This window comes from Amblyomma americanum, chromosome 7 (assembly GCF_052857255.1).
Source record: "Amblyomma americanum isolate KBUSLIRL-KWMA chromosome 7, ASM5285725v1, whole genome shotgun sequence".
In the NCBI taxonomy this organism is placed as follows: Eukaryota; Metazoa; Arthropoda; class Arachnida; order Ixodida; family Ixodidae; genus Amblyomma; species Amblyomma americanum.
This window is the reverse complement of record NC_135503.1, coordinates 75,428,043-75,446,583: the sequence shown is the minus strand read 5'-3', so window position 1 is coordinate 75,446,583 and position 18,541 is coordinate 75,428,043. Positions and strand designations below refer to the sequence as shown.

The 18,541-nt window shown below is 50.1% G+C and overlaps 1 protein-coding gene and 1 non-coding gene across 2 annotated transcripts in view; both read right to left on the bottom strand.

Moving 5' to 3' along the window:
• LOC144099319 (solute carrier family 35 member F2-like) overlaps positions 1-18,541 on the bottom strand; it is a 219,264-nt gene that overhangs the window by 124,684 nt on the left and 76,039 nt on the right. The window contains exon 2 of the mRNA XM_077632536.1: positions 6,962-7,366. Within this exon, the coding sequence (XP_077488662.1) occupies positions 6,962-7,203 (242 nt within the window). The 5' untranslated portion in view covers positions 7,204-7,366. The remainder of the gene's footprint in view (positions 1-6,961; positions 7,367-18,541) is intronic.
• Positions 4,329-4,402, bottom strand: TRNAT-GGU (transfer RNA threonine (anticodon GGU)). Its single transcript has one exon. It is a non-coding gene; the product is annotated as a tRNA-Thr (tRNA).

Sequence of the window (18,541 nt, the reverse complement as noted above, 5' to 3'; positions counted from 1 at the left end):
ACGGGAGGAAAACTAAGCGCCAACGGACGCAGAAACGACATCCCGCTGGATGCATTAAGCAGCTGGAGCAGCAAACATGAGGAAAGGCTGCGCACTGCGGATCTCATCCGCACACTCTAATTTCATGAGATGCAGTCGTTTCGAAAACCTCGGAGCAAAACAGTCACAGTTTGAGCTGGTTATCGACTTGAGCAGAGTACAAGGCTGAATACCAAGAGCCGCCTCAGCTGTCTTGTTTGCAAGCACGAGCCTGCCTCCGAGTCTGTCAGGAAACACTTGACTTCATTAAATCCAACTTGGGCCGCATACAAGCGGCCTGCTTTTGTGTTGAATCAGAGATATACAGATACCTGCTGTGCCGTCTAGTCGCGCTGTAAAAAACAAAAGTGATAACTAACCAAACTCAATTACGGTCCGCCAAACCTAGAGAACGAGTTTAGTCAGACCGCCAGCCCGTTCGCGACCGACGTTATCGCATCTCGTCGAGGGACGCGTCGGCTTGGTTCGAATGGCATCCCAAAGGAGGCCGTTTATCCCGGAACAAAGAGTGACAGGTCTTTATCAGGCTGGGATAAAAGGCTCCCTTCTGGGCCTGCGGTGAGCCAGAAACCTTTCCAGGCGACCCGCAAGCTTTACTGTCATTGACTACACACAGCTGCTGCGTGCAGGCGACTGGAGATAAGGCGATAACGAAGAAGAGTGAGAAATGGCTCGCGAAAGATGACCGCGCCACGTGTTGCACGGAAAGGAGTTGACTGCAGCTTGCCAACCTGAACATACACAGTGAACGGAAGCTGATTTTATCGGTTGGCTGTTCTCAGCGCCTGTGCGAATTTATTCGACGAACTTCCGCAGTATCATCAGACGATCTTTCTGAATTGATAGATAAAACAAACCAAAGTTTCTCCAGATTCAAAGGTAATATTCGTATCTCGTACAAACATGGGTTGCTCGCGACTCGGCTGGAACGAGTTCGATAAACACGTTCTTCGTCTTTCAACACACAGACGCGCTCCTTTAGACAGAAAGGCATATCCGTCTCTATGTTTGAGCCTCCGTAGTGTTTACGCCTCAATGATAACACCACCCCTTAATTCGCATTAATACATAGAAGTTACCTTTCGTTTGTGTGGTAAAACAAAAGCCTTAATTCAGGGAGATGCAGTGAATGTCAAAGCACCACGAACATCAAAAAGCGCGTACGCACAAAACAGTCCAAAAACTTAATGATGAATAAAACGAGCAACGGCCGTTATTCGAAGTAAGTAGGGTGAGAGCGCCACAACAGAGCCAACAGAGCGCCAATTGTCGGCGCTCACCCGGGCCTCATGATCACGGACAAGTATACAAGCACACTGTAACTAGCAACTGTAAAGTTTGTAATCAGTTCATAAACAGTATCCACAAGAGAGTATGCACTGGTCTATCAAGTTAGGAAACTGCAACTCCGAGCCCTTCACAGTCCTCCGAAGTTTCCCGTTCCTCGTCGGTTGAGCACCCCGCTACAGCCCCGCTTAAAATTCAGGTGCCATCCACGGAATGTACTGGAACCAGACGATACTTGGCGGCTAACCCACTTTTTTTAGCCTGAGTGCGGAGGGCTTAAAGTAATAAAAAAACAGAAGCAATAATTGCTTTTGCGCCCGTTCCATCGCTCATGCCGAGTTTCGAAGTGCACCGTTGATAACGGTGGGCCCGGAACTTTTCCCCACGACCGAAGGAAGGAACACGGCCGCAGCTGCGGGGCAAGACGGGTCCGCTCCTTTTCCTACGTGCCCGGCGCCCACACAGGGGAATACCGGAGAAGACAGGCCGACCGCCCATCGGCTCGGCGAACCACGAAAACGGGATAAGTATTGGGAAACTGGGTTACCGCGGCCTCAACCGTCCTTCCTCCTTCTTTCACTGTTCTTTTTTCGCTCTCCCTATTTTTGAGTTTACACGAGGAAGGGTCGGAAGCCATCGGTTCGCGTACTCTTCGTAAACAGGAGCGATTACCAAAAAAGAACACATACCGAGTTCGGCCGAAATAGAGCAAAAAAAAGAAAATATTCAGAGGGGAATAGAAAAAAGAATGAGCGGAGAAACTAGACGGCTTCCGAAAGCAGGGCTACATCACCAGCTTTCCCGGCCAGGCCGCTCACGTCAGCCTGGGCGCTATAAATTTCGTCATCACGCTATCTCTGGCGAGCGGAACTTCACAGCCACGCGCGCGGCACGTATAGGCAGGGGATTGGCGGAGAGGGGGAGACTGGAGGAGGAGGAGAGGGCGGAAAGAGGGTGGCCTTTGGCCTAATCTGTGCCTCTGCTTCGAGGCGTGACCCTCGCTTCGATCACGCACGCTTAAAGGGCACTCCCACCCCTCCCCACTGCCGACAGAGCCCTGTTATCTTTTTTTTCTTTTCTCCAGTATATCACTCTACGTCCCCATTTCCCCCATGTCTTCCCCTTTTCGAGCTCTTCCTCGGGAGCAGCTCCCGGTATCTCATTACGCTCCCGTCGGAAAAGAAACTTTTGGCGCCTCGACGCCGCCTCGCAGAACGTAATTATAGGGCCAGTGGCGTCACACTGGCTCACTGCAGTAATCTTTCCCCTCTATGAAGCTTCCCTTAAGGCGTCCCTATTGAGCCCTCGGGCAATCCCCGCTGCGGGAGAAAAGGTGGCGCGGAGCCGTGATGCCCCGCAGGTGCGGCAACGCTGTCCGGCGCCGACGAACGTGCCCGCCATTCCTTCGCTTGGGACGCACGCAGGGCCGTGGTCCCGACAGAGCAATCGCGAAACCCTTTCGGGCCCCTACATCGGGTTGGCCAATCGGTGGCGCCTGCCTCCGACTGATGCAGCCAGCTAAGGTTTCTTTTGCAACGCGGAGATCATCGCGGGAATCTTCCTTCGAGGGCGTGAAGGTGTTGCTACGCAATCCAGAGCTGCCTCTGCCAGAACAAAAGAAAGAAGGGACATAGTAGTTATCGGGGAAGAACATCAAGAATGGCGGCATCAAGGCTGAATAAGTTGTAGGGTTTAAGGTCCCGAAGCGGTATATGAGCTATGGAACACGCCGTTGTAGACGGCTACTGTCCAATTCACACCCCCCGGGGTTGTGCAACGTGCGCTGCCATCGCGCAACACACAGACGCTTTCGTATTTCGCCTCCATCGAAATAAGGCAGCTGCAGAAAGGAGAGAATCCGCGACCTTGGGATAAGCAGCTGAACGCCAAAGCCACTTAGCTGCCACGGTGGGTGGCGTCAAGGATAAGCGGTCACATTCTGATGCTGGCCGACTGTACTGTTATGCAGAGGAACGATCTTGGCACAGAGTAACTATGTGGATGTACAGTGCTTACGATAGGAAAACTTGGAGGTTGGAGGGAAGAGTAATCGGAATTAAGTGCAGCCTTTTGTTACCGACGAACGCCCAGCGGGATTCTTTTAGTGCGATGGCACTACTCCACATGTCATCCTGTTTAGTTCTCCGCCTTGTCTTATGCTCCGAACTAACCCGAGCTTACCCAAGTTACTCGGGTGAGTTCGCAGGAGCGCAGCGCCAGCTGCAGCCAGTGGCAGGAGGGTGTCACACCATCTATGCCATGTAGCCTAGTGGCGTCATTACAACCTGCCGTGACTGGTGGTAGTTGAATTAACGAATGGTTGCGAGAGGTTGCTCCGGAAGAGCAACATGAGCACAATCCCTACCAGCCAATGCAGTGGCGCGTCGCTTAACCGCTGTGCCACTCCGCTGGTACAGGACTCACCGCGATCTATGAATGCTAAGTAGAGAATGACCAATTCTGCATATATGGGCATTAACCAACTAAAGATATCACGTCATACCCTTAAGGCGGAGATTAAGTATCCCCTCCAATTGAACAATGAACACATGCTACCGCATGTCTACTCGGTTTAGCTACGTTAAACAACCACCACTTTTCTCTCCCCGATTTTGTAAGGCGGCCGCGTGTACATATTTGTTACAGCTCAAGATAGCTGTCCCACGTCTGCGGGTATCAATATCGCAACGGCTATTCTTGGTGAAGACGAGGTGAACGAAGTGTCTCGGAGGTGAGCGAGTTCTGGGCTTGGGTGCTCTGTGCTCTGAGCGAGCCTTGTGCTCTCGGCCTGTGTGCTGTGCCCGGGGCGGGGCGTTCTTGCGTCGTTCCCGCCTTGGACCGCGTAACAATATATTGGTCAAATGTTTAGGGGAATCCCCCAAAGTGGAGTACATTTGTAATAAGGGAGTAATTACTCATTGGCATCCACCCGAGCGCAGCCATACGGCTACAAAGGAAAGCTATACAGCTTTTTCAGAAACATCGTAGTTAAAGAAAAATTCGTCCTGGTCCGGGGTTCGAACCCGGGACCGCCGCTACACCGGAGCAGTCGCTCTACCAACTGAGCTAACCGGGACGGCAAGCTTACGGTAGGGCGAGAGCGAATTGATGAATAACTCGAAGTGGGAACGGTGTCGGTCAAATGATTAGAGAAAGCTGTATAGCTTCCCTTTGCAGCCGTACGGCTGCGCTCGGGTGGATGTCAATGAGTAATTACTCCCTTATCAATATATACTGCATCATCAACAGTGTGTCCCATCCTACTGTGAAATCACATGTACATCTGTGCTAAGCGTTCTAGTCAGATACAAGTTAAGATAAAAGCAGCTTTCTGGAGTAGAAAAAAAAAACCGCTTCCAGCCAATGGCGTTGACATAGTCTCAAGAACCTGCTAGCCTAACAATGCAGGGAGTGATGGATAAAAGGGGATATCCCCTCCCTTCATTGTCAGGGGTAGTCCCTTCCCTGCATTGTCATGCTACTCACTATAGCAGGTTCATAAGAATCGGCCGACGCCATTGGTTGGAAGTGGGTTCTTTGACCAGAAAAAGCCGTTTTTTTCTTGACTTGTATCCGACTACAGTAGACGCAATGTGCGCAGTAGCCGCAAAGTACTCTTATTCGCAAGCGTTTATTTAGGCGGACGCCACTCAGAAGAAGGAACGAGCTGTCGCGCTAGTTGGCTTTGGATCGGTTTTGAGCAGCGTGATTTAACTTTAGCTTTAGCTTTAGATTCAGCTTCATCAGAGTTTTCATATCAGATTCCGTAGCGGAACAATCGCATTGCACTGGAGTCATTGTTATGAGTAACTTCAAAATGAGATCCACAGCGAAGATCTCTTCACAACAGTTCTGCTCAAAGGGGCCGGAACAAAAACAAAAAAAAAGAAAAACTGCTACACGATCCATATTTGAGAGCTTTGAACGTCACTGCAGTGTTTGTGCCTCGTGTTTAGGTGCCATTTTTATCCCTTGCAATAAAATAACAATATGCCTAACTAATAGAACTGGCCGGAAGCTGCACACGAAGGTAGCCGAGAAAAGTTTGCCCGAACAAACTGTATCGGCTGTCCGGCTCACCAACTATTCATAACAGCTAGTGCCGGATAATGTAAGAAATAAGATTATGAATAGGATTTGGAGGGAAAAGAAATGACGCGAATGACCTCGACAGCTCTGTTGCCGCAATGTTTATGACTGCCGCAGTGCGAAAGCCGACGTACACAGAAAGTGCCCCTGCCTTAACAAGGGGCTGCGGATACTACCTTTACCCAAGGTATTACTCTGAATTACTCCCGTCGGCCCCAGGCGGAACTAATGTTGCCGTGCCCAATCCACTGCTATGTATACCAGTGAGAAAATAGACAGATGTTTCTAGACATTCCAATACGCACCTAGGTTTCGTGCGAGCTGGCTCCCTAAAATATAGAGCAAAGTATAAGGAACAGACTGGCCAATTCGGTGCATCGCTTTTGAAAGAACGCCAGAAGATACGCAGCTCAAAACGCCAGAAGCAAGCAAGGCAAGGGCTCAGAACCAGAAATACGACTATGAAAAGAAGGAGTGTAGAAAGACAGGACAGCTCTCTGCATGGAGACATCGAGGAGATCGTTTCCCAGGTGGGGAATCGGCAGTTACGGAGGCACACCTCCTGGCTCTCTCAAATATCTTCGCGACCCCGAATTTCCCGAGGCATCGTGACGAATTCCTCCTCCCCAGCAGCAATGTCCAGATCGGCACTTGGGGCTGCTTATACTAGCGGGGCTAAAGCACCTTAAGCATACAGAGATGTGCCATGTATCAGGACCGTCTCAACTGCCCGTTCCTCTAAAGGAGCTTGGGACCCCAAAGACATGGCTCGCTGGATACTGGCGTGCGGTCCGCTGGCTCTGACAATTTCAGGCATTCTACTGGCCGGACCTAGCACGTTCCCTCTCATTTCCGCTCTCATGATTTCTAGCTGTAAATAAACCCTCGGTGAACGGTTGTCCCTGCCTATACGTCAGTAGCATTTCGCGATAATGGCCTAAAAACTTCTGATATGAAAATAAGGAGCTTTAGGCTAATTACATGTGGTCTTATTTGTGTGTGTGTGTGTGTGTGTGTGTGTGTGTGTGTGTGTGTGTGTGTGTGTGTGTGTGTGTGTGTGTGTGTGTGTGTGTGTGTGTGTGTGTGTGTGTGTGTGTGTGTGTGTGTGTGTGTGTGTGTGTGTGTGTGTGTGTGTGTGTGTGTGTGTGTGTGTGTGTGTGTGTGTGTGTGTGTGTGTGTGTGTGTGTGTGTGTGTGTGTGTGTGTGTGTGTGTGTGTGTGTGTGTGTGTGTGTGTGTGTGTGTGTGTGTGTGTGTGTGTGCGCGCGCGCGCGCGCGCGCGCGCATGACTGCTTTGTTTACTTTGTTACTACTTCGTTACTACTTACAGTTCTTTTTCTCCTCTCCACTCTCCGGCCATTGGCCAGGGGTACACAAAAGATGGTCAACGCGGTCCACGCAGTCATATCAGTCTGATGCCCTTGGTCTAAAGCGTCGCCACGTTGGAGCGATTGCCAGCAATATAAGGCAACGAAAAGGCGTGGACCTCTGGCGTCAATTATTTAAAGAGTAAAGGAAAAAGAGAGAGAGAGAGGAGGCGCTACTCACCACCGGCCCAGCCTGGAGAAGGAGGCGCAGGCCCTGGCACAGGCGGAGCGGGTCCTCGTCGAGCCGGAGCCTACATCGGCATCCTCACGGCGACAGCCCCCTCCTCCTCCACTCGACGTCGTCACCGCGGCTGGCGTGGCGGTCGTAGTGTTGGCCGCCCCTCCTCCCCCTCTGGCGTCGAGGGAGGAGGGCAGGCCGTTCATGTCGTAGGCCGAGAGGACGCAGAAGCGACCCTCGTCCATGCAGTGAGGGCAGCCGGACAGTGCCGCCACGACTACTTGTGCTCAGAGATGGGTGGCGCACTCGACGCGGTCTCGGCCGCGCCGCAAGTCACGGGGTCCCGCCGCTTTAACGCCGAGGGGCACAGGTCGGCGACGATTTTTCGAAGGCCGCCTGCGCCACGTCCTGCAAGCAGGAAAGAGACCAGAAGCGAAAGAAGACGTTAACAAGCGACATCCTCAACCTTGGACAAAAGGAATCATGCCCACAAAATTATGAACATTTGTTTGCCCGCCCCCCTCATCTGTTTCATCGATAATTGGAGAGCTCATTTCTTGTGATCCATTACGCAATAGCCATTGAACTTACTTTTAAATAGTACAGACCCCAAGTTTTACCTCCGTGAAGACGCCTCGCCTGCTGTAACTAACTTATTTCTCGACCTCTTCTGGGAAAAATTGTGGCTTCTGCTTGTCGACTCCAACTTGTTCCATGTTTAGCATTGACAGCATATGTGACGAGCGTTTTTCCGCGACTCTGAAGAACATACGTTACGAAAACGAAAAGCTGAATATGGACGTGATCAAAATATATTTAAGTTCCGGAGCAATTTTAAAACGCAACTTTGTTTTTAACGTAATTTTGAATTTTTCATGCGACCGTTGCTGTGGAAGCTATATAGAAATATTTCCGATGAAAATAAAAGAAAAAGACAGCGCTAATTCAAATTCGAGCGAAGCCTTTTACAAGAGCATGCCGGTACATTCGAATAAAAAGGTACTTTCTGAGTACCGCGCTAGCGCAAACGGATCCAAGACCATGGTAACGCGCAGCAAGTTCAGTATTTCTTTTTATACCCCAATCAACTCGAACAGAATTCCTTTTCTCCACGTGCAATTTCAACTCTCAATGCTGTTAGCTCTGTTGTAAGCTCAGATTAGAGTAAAATAGAAAAGTGTATTTTGCACTATCCGAAAAAAAAAAGGACTTTGCGCAGCTGGGAGATAAAACGTCCCGCTAACGTTTATGTTACCCAAGACCTCTCGTGAGTGAAGAGCCGTTAAGATCCCAGATGTGGCGCATTCGAGAATAAGACAGGACAAACCCGATTATGCTTCACAGTAATCCCCAACAGCACCCTGGGACTGCAGAGTTTAAGAAAAATAATTTTATCATGCTGGGCCTTCTACCAGAAGGGAGTGGGCAATGTGCTAACGTACATTTTTAGACGACAGCTGCACGAGTTCACACGAAGCTACAATGGAAACTAAGCCAGGCGTGCAACGGCAGTGATTATTGGAGCCGGAACTTTAATCACGGCTCTATATTGTTTTGGGAGCTTGAAGTTGTGTACATTTTTTTTTCTTTATGAGTTCCGTGCGCTTGCGAAGTTTACAAAGCTGCACAAACCTCGTTCATTTTGATGATTGAATATGGATAGACAAAGCAGCGGAAAGAACCAGAAGACAGAAAAAAGTGGCAACACACGCGCTGACTAACCAAATGATTACCCCAAATCGTCATTCTTCGCTTTGATTAGTACTGGCGCCGCACGAAACAAACTGGTCACATGGAACAAGAAGATGCACACATCAGTTCTGCTGATTCAAATGTTCAAAAACAAGCGGTATTCACAATTTCGAATTCTCCTTGCTGGGCTCCGTACTAGGAAGGAGCATAGTGTCAGGAGATACAGAATCTAGTAACCTGCAATCTTATATAGCACGTTATGTGCATAGTCTTAAAAGCCGTGGAAATTTCTTTCCCTTCGTCACCTGCTTCAAAACCCTAACAAATCAGCGCGATGGTTATTGAGCAGTCTTGTGATAGACCATACGAGAGAAACCACTACATGCCTCAGCTGATGTCATAACTGTATCTACGCCAAACTCTTTCCCCACAACAATTATTTTCGAAAAACTAGCTAAAGTCGCAAAATTCTTTAGGCGAATTTTGAGAAAAATGAATGTTGTCAGGCTTAAAACGCGTGCTAAAAGAGCAAAAGGCGTTTCATGGACAAATACCTCCCTCTACCGCTGACAACTGCAACCAACGCAACTGCCGACCGTAACTCGTCATTTATGGTGGGCGCAGCGCAACATCGGATTGGAAGAGTGTGAATCGTCTACGGCGACATTCGTACAATCTCCCATGACGAGTACAGCTCGGGGTTGAAGGTCAAGGTTTAAAATTACACCAGAGCAGCGCCAAGCGAAGATCGAGTGCAATTAAAAGCAGGAAGGCCCGGAAACTTGCGATATTGTAACCCCCATACCTTAATATAATTCCAGATGTTGACAGAAGACTATCCTATTATCCTCACCACCCTTAAAAGGGACGTTAAAAAAAAATAAAACATTGAGTGTCATACGAGGCGAAGGATAACAACTGCATCTACCTTTTTACCAACCCAGACACAGCCACAGTGCCCACAATTAAACAAAGATGCTCTCTCTTATTTTTCATCTCTCACTACACCATATTTGTCAGCATCTTCGCGGGCCTGCATACACTGTAGGAGAATCAAACACACGTGCTGTTTACCTTAATGCAACGTGGACCTACGAGTGTGGAACTAGGAGAACAACGGACGCGTTGGAAACCGAAAAACGCGAGCGTTGTCGTTAAGTGCAGTCATGCAATAAATCAGCACTGAGGGCAACAAGAAGTTAGCCTGAATCGAAACATTACCGCCTTGCAAAGATAAAGACGCCTCATCTGTCGTGGTTGCGGCGCCACGGAGGCGCCGCTTCCCTGACGCCAGTGGACACCGCGCATCCCGCTCTCGCCGCAGAGACGAGTGCAAACGTCTCCACCTGGCGAGCGACGATAGAAGACTCCCCTCTTGTTTTGCTCTACCGCCGAGATATATGACACGCACAGACAAAATACAATATCACGAGACTACCGCAGCCGCCGATCGGCTTCTACCCACCGCTGTACGCCGAACATTCACTGAAAACGAACCCTTGATATGCTCGAAGAGGAACAAAAAACAAATAAATACAGGTATCGCGACCACCGGCCGATTCCGTAGGTAGACTGTATTCGTTAATTATTTTTATAAACGCGGATCCAAGAGTCCAGCCTACAGCGCAGTTCACTGTGAAACGTTGATCACGGAGTCATTTTCGGCGCAGACGTCACGACTTGGAATCGAGAAGCGGGAAGAACTTAAAACTGGAACTTTCCTAGCATAAATTCGTATTTTGCTGACAGAACAACATCAACATAGAAGGCATGACCGCCACAGAATATGTTTTTACTGAGAACAAAAATTGGATGCGACTGTAATCAGTGTCCCTTCAAGAATAGAAGAGGCCTTGCACTACTGGTGACGCCAGCACTCACCTCTTCCATGTCATAAGAGAGTTTTAAAATGGAGGGGCGTTATCGGTTAGAGTAATAAGGAATAGAGAGGCGCCAGTGCGCATGCGCAGAACAACATCACGAGGGGCTCTATTAGGGAGTTTTAGAACAGGGGACCCTATTGTAATGATAAAAATATAGCGCAAAAGGAATACGAGGGAGGGAAAGGGACGACGCAGACAAGCGGTAACTCGCAAATGGGGTTTATTGCTGGAGCACGCAATTTATACAAGTCACTTTGAAAAAAACATAAAACAAGCAGCCCCCTCTCCTTGGAAGCCCAAGTCAAAGGAAAAAAAAGGAATTGTAAGCAGCACATGGCCCTCATTGCTAGGCAAGAGTCAGTTCAGCAAAAAGAGCCGTAATCGAAAAAGATATCAATGCAATGCGGAGACTAAAAAATCAATTTCACAGTCCGCCATGGTAACAGTGGGCTCGCTGACGCACCGAGTTTGACATTTCCTAATATGACATGCCTTCATAATCTCACGTATGCGCAGATAGCGGTGTCTGAAAACTACGGTGGTTCTAGAAAAAACAGGTGTACACTTTTTCATTTTCTTATTTTGCTCCTGTTTATCGCTGCATTCGCGGCCATTTGATCATCATTTTCATCATGAGCGTTATTAGGGAGTTTTAGAATTGGGGAGCCTATCAGTAAGGGGATAGGGAATAGTGGGGCACCAGTGCGCATGCGCAGAACAATATACCCTGAGGGGCGTTTTAGGGAGTTTTAGAATAGGGAACCCTATCGGTAAGACGACAGGGAATAGTGGGGCGTCAGTGCGCATAATAATTCATGCCGATAGTCGGATACAGCTCAACAACGCAGCGGCTTTTCTCCGTCAAAGGACTCCCTTCCAGCCAATGTCGTCGGCCGATTCTCATGACCCTGCTAGTGACAATGACAATGGAGAGAGGGGTCTGTTCCAGACCACAAAGGGAAGGGATTATTTCCTTTTCATCTACCATTCCCTGTTTTCTCATAATAACAGGGTCATGAGAACAGGTCGATAACGTTGTCTGGAAGGAGGTCCTTTGAAGGGGAAAAGCCGCTGTGTTCTTAAGCTGTATCTGACTGTAGTCAATCCTCCACATGCCTGATGAGTAGCAATTACCTCCCTTTCTTAGCTATCGTTTCATTTTTCTTTTCTTGCTTCAAACCCTGGCCTCAGCGTTCAGCTTCGAGCCATCCGCGACGCCAATAAGCCGTGCGGCATCAACTCGCCCCGAGACAACACCATGTCTTAGCATAGCTCTGTGCTGCTGTCTCTCTGCCCGCGAATGCCAACGAGCACATTTCCGCCCTTCTTTCTTTGCAGAGCCGCAGCTCGCAAAATAACACGTCGCATGCTAGTCGACGCTTCTTCTCCTAGAGTGTGTGGGTCATGAACGAACAACGAAGGGGAAGCCGCCGGGGTTTTGCGCGAATGCGTGTGCCTTGATTACAAAGCCAAGCGAGATCCCGGCCACTCAAGCCCGCAACAAAGCTTTCGTTCCTCGTAGCGTCGCTCGCGACAATCAGAATACGTACGCACTTGCACGCGCGGGAGCCTTTGCAATCTCCGAATACGGGCCGCTGCTCAGTTTCCGGGGGAAAAGGAGGATAGCGGAGGGGGAAAGGGTGGCTCGATCAATGCTTCTAACGAGCGCCGCTTCCAATTCACGGCGCTTATTTGGCAAACGGCTCTCTCGGCATCACAAACGAGCCCCCGTATAAACACCTATCGCGCAGGGGAAAGCGCGGGCCGTGGGGGAAAGGGGAAAATTCCGAAAGAGTGGCGGGAAAAGGGGGATAGGGAGCGAGGGGTGATCGGGGAAATCGTACAAAGAGCATAATAAACGTCTCGCACAATTAGCGACTCTGCTCCGGATGGGGTCGTTTAGCGCCGCCCCGTGCAATCTGCCCCCGCGCAGCCGACGTGACGCCGTTAACCACTCAGTGTCCGCGGAGAGCTCTGATAGGGGGGAGGCGCCGGCGAGCTTAGTAGGCGGCTGATTGGAACTGCCCTCTCTTATTCCCCTCTCTACCTCACCCATTCCTCCTTCCCCAGAGCATTTGGGACCCTGCTACTCTAATACACGCATTTCCAAGAAGGCTGTTTGAGGGGTTAAGCAGAGGAGCCCTTGTATACGCGCAATAGGCTGGGGTGGATATATATACCGAAGCTTTAGGTTAACGCAGCCAATACATACACGAGCCCTCGTTACGCGGAGAACTCTCCAGGCGGCGCTGGCGGCGGGAGCGATACGCGCGCGGGGAGCCGCTGGGAACCTCGGACGCACTCATCTTCATTGCTAAAGGGGGGAGAGAGGTCGCGCAGCAATCAACTGGACTTGGTTATCCGGTCCTCACTGGAAGGCCGGCACGTGTTTACCGAACGGACAGGTCCTGGATATATATACATAATTCCAGGCTTGCGCTCTAGACACTCTAGAAAGAAACCCATTCCGCTGCTGGCCCCGAATGGCGCGCTAATCAAAGCATTCAGGAGAGCGTAATGAAGGTTCGGCATAGAATATAGACGATTGCGCGAATTAACTCTGAATACATATTGGCATTTTAGTCGGTTCTCGCATTCCTTCGTTCGAAGTTGTCGCAAAGGTTCAGATGCTAGGGTTTATAGCAGCGTTTATAAGCAATGCGTGTTTCGCATTCTAGATGTCCCCGCCGCGGTGGCTCAGTGGTTAGGGCGCTCGACTTCTGATCCGGAGTTCCCGGGTTCGAACCCGACCACAGGCGGCTGCGTTTTTATGGAGGAAAAACGCTAAGGCGCCCATGTGCTGTGCGATGTCGGTGCACGTTAACGATCCCCGGGTGGTCGAAATTATTCCGGAGCCCTCCACTACGGCACCTCTTCCTTCCTCCTTTCACTCCCTCCTTCATCCCTTCCCTTACGGCGCGGTTCAGGTGTCCAACGATATATGAGACAGATACTGCGCCATTTCCTTTCCCCAAAAACCAATTGTTGTTATTATTATTATTATTATTATTATTATTATTATTATTATTATTATTATTATTATTATTATTATTATTATTATTACTATAGATGTCGAACAAGACGGCAACTACAGCCAGATACAATTGTTTTTGGAAAATTAGTTTTTGGGGAAAGGAAATGGCGCACTATCTGTCTCACATATCGGCGGACACCTGAACCGCGCCGTAAGAAAAGGGATGAAGGAAGGAGTGAAAGAAGATAGAAAGAGGTGCCGTTGTGGAGTGCTCTGGAATAATTTCGATAATCTTGGGATCTTTAACGTGCACTGACATCGCACAGCACACGGGCGCCTTAGCGTTTCGCCTGCATCGAAACGCTGCCGCCGCGGTCGGGATCGAACCCGGGAACTCCGGATCAGATAAAACTCAAGAACAAAGAGGCAAAGGAGCCCATCCAGGCAATGGCGTCGACCGATTCTCTCCATCTCACACTTGTGACTGCTAGAGCGAAATGGCAGGCGGTGCTGGATGAATGGCGAATAAACGCGGCTTAATCCGATTAATCGCGGCATTATGAAAATTGGCTGGAGGGTCTCCTTTGAGGCGCATCTGCCGCTTCGTTCTTGAGTTGAATCGGACTATAGATGAGAGCGCATCGGAACGCCTGGGATATTGGGAAACGGGAAAACGTCGCGGGTAAATCTGACGGCGCCAGGAGCGACGTCGTCACCAGCGACTCCATCCGGCAGCGAAGTCAATGCGACGCGTCGCTGTGACAGCTCGTCGCCAGCTGTCGAATTCAGCTGAACAAGCCACAGATGCTCTCGCCCCGGCAGCAGCGAATGGAAGGCGAACTTTGCAGAGCTCAACTTTCGGATGAGTAAACTGAGCCTTAGGAATTCTCGAAGTGGAGACCGAAAAAAAAACTCGTCGATGAACGAAGCAGCTAATGCACAATGCCTTTAAACGAAACTGCTATATACTTCATTACGCTGCATGCCTTTCGACGCTGCTCTCACGACTCCCTCGCATTCGATCAGGCGTGAACTCGATCCATACGACGCTCCCGTCCTGTCGCTGGCGAGAAATTCTTCGAGTGAATGACGTCTTTGGAAACCGAGGATGTGTCGTGCCACACACGGCGGTTCTCGCACAGTTCTGACAGTTCGCGACGCGGAGCACGCGTCATCTGCCCTGTACGTCGTTTTTTCGTCACTACTCTCGAAAAGTTTCTCGACAACTATGTGTCTATATGTCGGCCGAACACGACGACGGCGTCATCTTCCGCCGCGCCCTCAAATAACATCTCCATTGGCGCGCGCGCGGCATCGTACGCAATGCTTCTTTAAAGTCTACAGCGAGAATTCTCGTCTCGAGTTGCGGGGGCCGGGTTCCGTTCTTCGCTGCTCCTCGTCTGAAGCAATCCGTCGGCGGCTGTCAGTCCGCCTCCGAAAGCTCGATGCCCCAAGAAGCGGCGCTAAGTGGCAATAAAAACGGCCCCAGCATCGGCGGATTAAACTGCTTCTGCCGGCGCTCTTGTCCGCGGTGGGGTGCAAGGGCACCAAGTGACGGTCTCCAGAAGTGTAGTTTCCACTCCACTAAAAATAAGTTATAGTCGCGCGCGCGTGTTCTTGCGTGTGTGCGTGCGTGCATGTGCGCGCGTGTGGGCGTGTGTGGGCTCGCGCGTGCGTATGCGTGTGTGCGTGTGTGTCCGCGTGTTTGCGTGTATGTGCGCGTGCGTATGCGTGTGTGCGTGTGTGTCCGCGTGTTTGCGTGTATGTGCGTGTGCTTGTGCGTGTGCGTGTGTGTGTGTGTGTGTGTGTGTGTGTGTGTGTGTGTGTGTGTGTGTGTGTGTGTGTGTGTGTGTGTGTGTGTGTGTGTGTGTGTGTTTGTGCGCGCGCGCGCGTGCGTGCGTGCGTGCGTGCGTGCGTGCGTGTGCGTGTGTGCGTGGGCGTGTGTGCGCGTGTCCGTGTGCGTGCGTGTGCGCGTGCATGTACGCGTGTACCCACTCAGGATTACGTGAGTGGGTACATAAAGAATGGATAAGGGAGTCGATGAATGATTTGTCGATGAGTGTGTACGAGCGAGCGTGGGTGGGTGATTACTGTGTGTGTGAATACCGAGGTCACAGCGTGGCTGAGAGTGAGTAAATTTTTGAGCACGTGAAAGAATCTTCACGTGAGTGAACGAATCTGTGGGTTGTGAGTGAGTACTTCCGTGGCTCAGTGCGGGAGTGAATGTGCGAGCAAGTGAGTGTGCACGAACGCGAGCGAGCGACGACAGCGCGTGGATGCAGACGCAAACTTGCAGCATAAAAAAAGCAAGCGTCTATAAAACACATACATTCGTGAGGGCGCCACATTCGCGGCACGGTGCCCTTTGTCGCGAACAATCAACACAGCGTTCGCGCAGCGCCACCTTTCATTTAGTCCCAGGGCGCCGTTTACCCGGGGGCTGCATTTCTTTCGAAAGCACCAACCTCGCAGCAGCGTTTTCCCTTTCCCAGCTTCGGTCGCTGCTGTTGACTTCGGGTCTCTTCTCCGGAAAGGCCGCACGTGGCGAGCCCTGGGCAAACACTACCAATTTCCGTCGTCCAAAAGTGCCTCGAGGCATGCGTCGCGGCGTGCACAAGGCCGCCGCTCCCAAGCAGCGGCAACACTGCACAGTGCGCAAACTGGCCGCACTCGCGCTTGCCTCGCTCGAAAGGAACATAACTAGCGGGCTTACTGTATAAACTGTGTAACCAGGCAATTTATAATGTTTTTTTTCCTTCCGGTCGCTTCGTTTCAGCCCCCCCTCCCATCCTCATCCACTCTTCCGCCCTTACCTCCCCCTTGACCTCTTTCATCCGCTTCCTCGAGGCGGCAACCAAGCTCCAAGTATACGACGTCCAATCGATAACAAAGGTCGCCTGCGCGTGACAGCCCCGGAACGGGATGACTGAAATAAAATAAAAAGAGTGAGAAAAAGGAGAACAACTAGTAACAATACAGATCGTTGGGCGCCTGGCCGCGGCGGTCGCTTATTGCGAATATTTCAGTCATGCGACGCTCCCTCCCTCCATCTCGACTCTTTGAGTTTAAAATAAATGTTTTGTACACCACCACCCATCAGGTTCCCTGGACACTTCCCGTCCTGCGATCAGGTTACAGCTCTCGCAAGCGAATTGGCGCTCAACAATCCATCATCACCGCCGTCCGCTGAGTTACGTGCAATGTTGGACAAAAAGCCTCCGCCAATGATCTCCGCGAGTGCTCTACCGGCGGCCACCTTAAGTCTTCCTGCAAACTTCGTTATCTCATCCGCCGAGTTGACTCGCTAATCGCCCCCTGCCACGCTTGACTTCTCTTGGAATTCAGTCCTTTACCCAAACGAACGATTGGTTATTTGTTTTCCGCTCGTTCGCAGTACGTGACATTCGAGATCATGCGTGGTGCGGATTCCATCGGCGGATTCCATCCTCGACTTTTTTTCACTATTATCCATATAAAGAAATGATGGCACTATTATTTTCTTACTCTGTTATCCATACCAATATTTAAAAAATAAAGCATTCCCTCATGCTTGTCATGTTTTCAGTGACCGTTAGCTTTATCTATATGTATACATGGTAACGATTCCCTCAGTCCCCTATCCTTGTGTGCTCTACCACCCCATATAGGGTGAGTTTTCTGCTGAAATCATCGTTAGGGATTCGCGCCCTCGGAAACAAGGCGTAGCGGAGCAAGGTCGCCACTTGTCCTTCTTCCTTTCAACTGTTCCAGCCGCTTTCCATCGCACTTGCGCAAGCAGTTAAGCTGGCACTGTACTCGTCCGCCGCTTAATCTAGCAACAACATCCCGTGCACGTCGACTCAGGCATCAATTGAAACACTGTCGCTCATGTCTATGAGTGAGGGAAACCGTGACTAACATGAAAAAAAAATAAGTGATTGCTCTCTCAGAGCGGAATTTCTTTCTACTGGCATCGCAGCATTTAAACTAATTCCTGGTTTTTTGCTGCACCAGCATTTTCCCAGCAAGTTTCCTTACTATCTAAACTAACTAAACCCAACACAGTACTCCCTAATCAAGCATTTCAGAAAGCCGTGCTTTACAGTGCGGCGCGGCGACCTAATTAAGCGGGGCACTATCCTCTACGCTGGGGGCAGGAATCATGGGACAGCGGTGCTGGATGAGCAAGCAATGCTAACACGCTATTCGCAGCGTCTAATTTCGCTCTCCAAGCTACGGGAAACGGCACGTCACATATATGGAGAGCTTTGGGGAATTATAGATGCACATCCAACAGCCTGCGTTACGGTCGCAACTATTGACTTAAATTTTGAATGAAGCAATCTTCTGGTGATACTTCTCGAAGATGTCTGTATCCGCCTTTCGATCACCGCATGGATATTGTCTCCAAAATGCACTGATTGTTATTTCAACGTCGATTCCCGCGTCATCAAACCGCACAGCAATGTTCTAATCATACTCGCTGGCCCCGATCGCCAGGCTTAAGACTCTAATAGGTACACGTGCTACACGCCATTTAAAATGCATTCGAGCCGAATGTCCATCTACTAAACCGCATTCGGTCTTCGAAATGCCTTCGAAATGAGAACGCTAGTGCCTTTGTGCGCAGTGTGTTCATGTGACCATTTGTAAAGGAAAAAAAAGGACGGATAAATGGGCACTTTAACTTACTAATGTGTTACTAATGTGGCCTATGTAGTTACTCACAACGTCGGCTAAAGTCGTCATGCTCGGCCCCGTTGGCTTTCCCTTTCGGAATCTTCCGAGGAAACTGAAAGCCTTCAACGGCGACGCATCAAAACGAAATTTGACAGCAGCAGCACTCTTGAAAAACTGCGAGTGATGCCGAAGCTCCCGACTGGCTTTGGAAATTGTCGTGAAGCATCGTGGAACTGCATCAAATACGAATGCGATTCGGATTCTTCAAGGATGTTCCACTCAAATGTCGTTTAAACGCGTCAGAGTTATCACCGAAGCGCATAATTCAGTATGTCTAATCAGCCGCTCAGTTTAAGATGACGCGTTTATATCGTT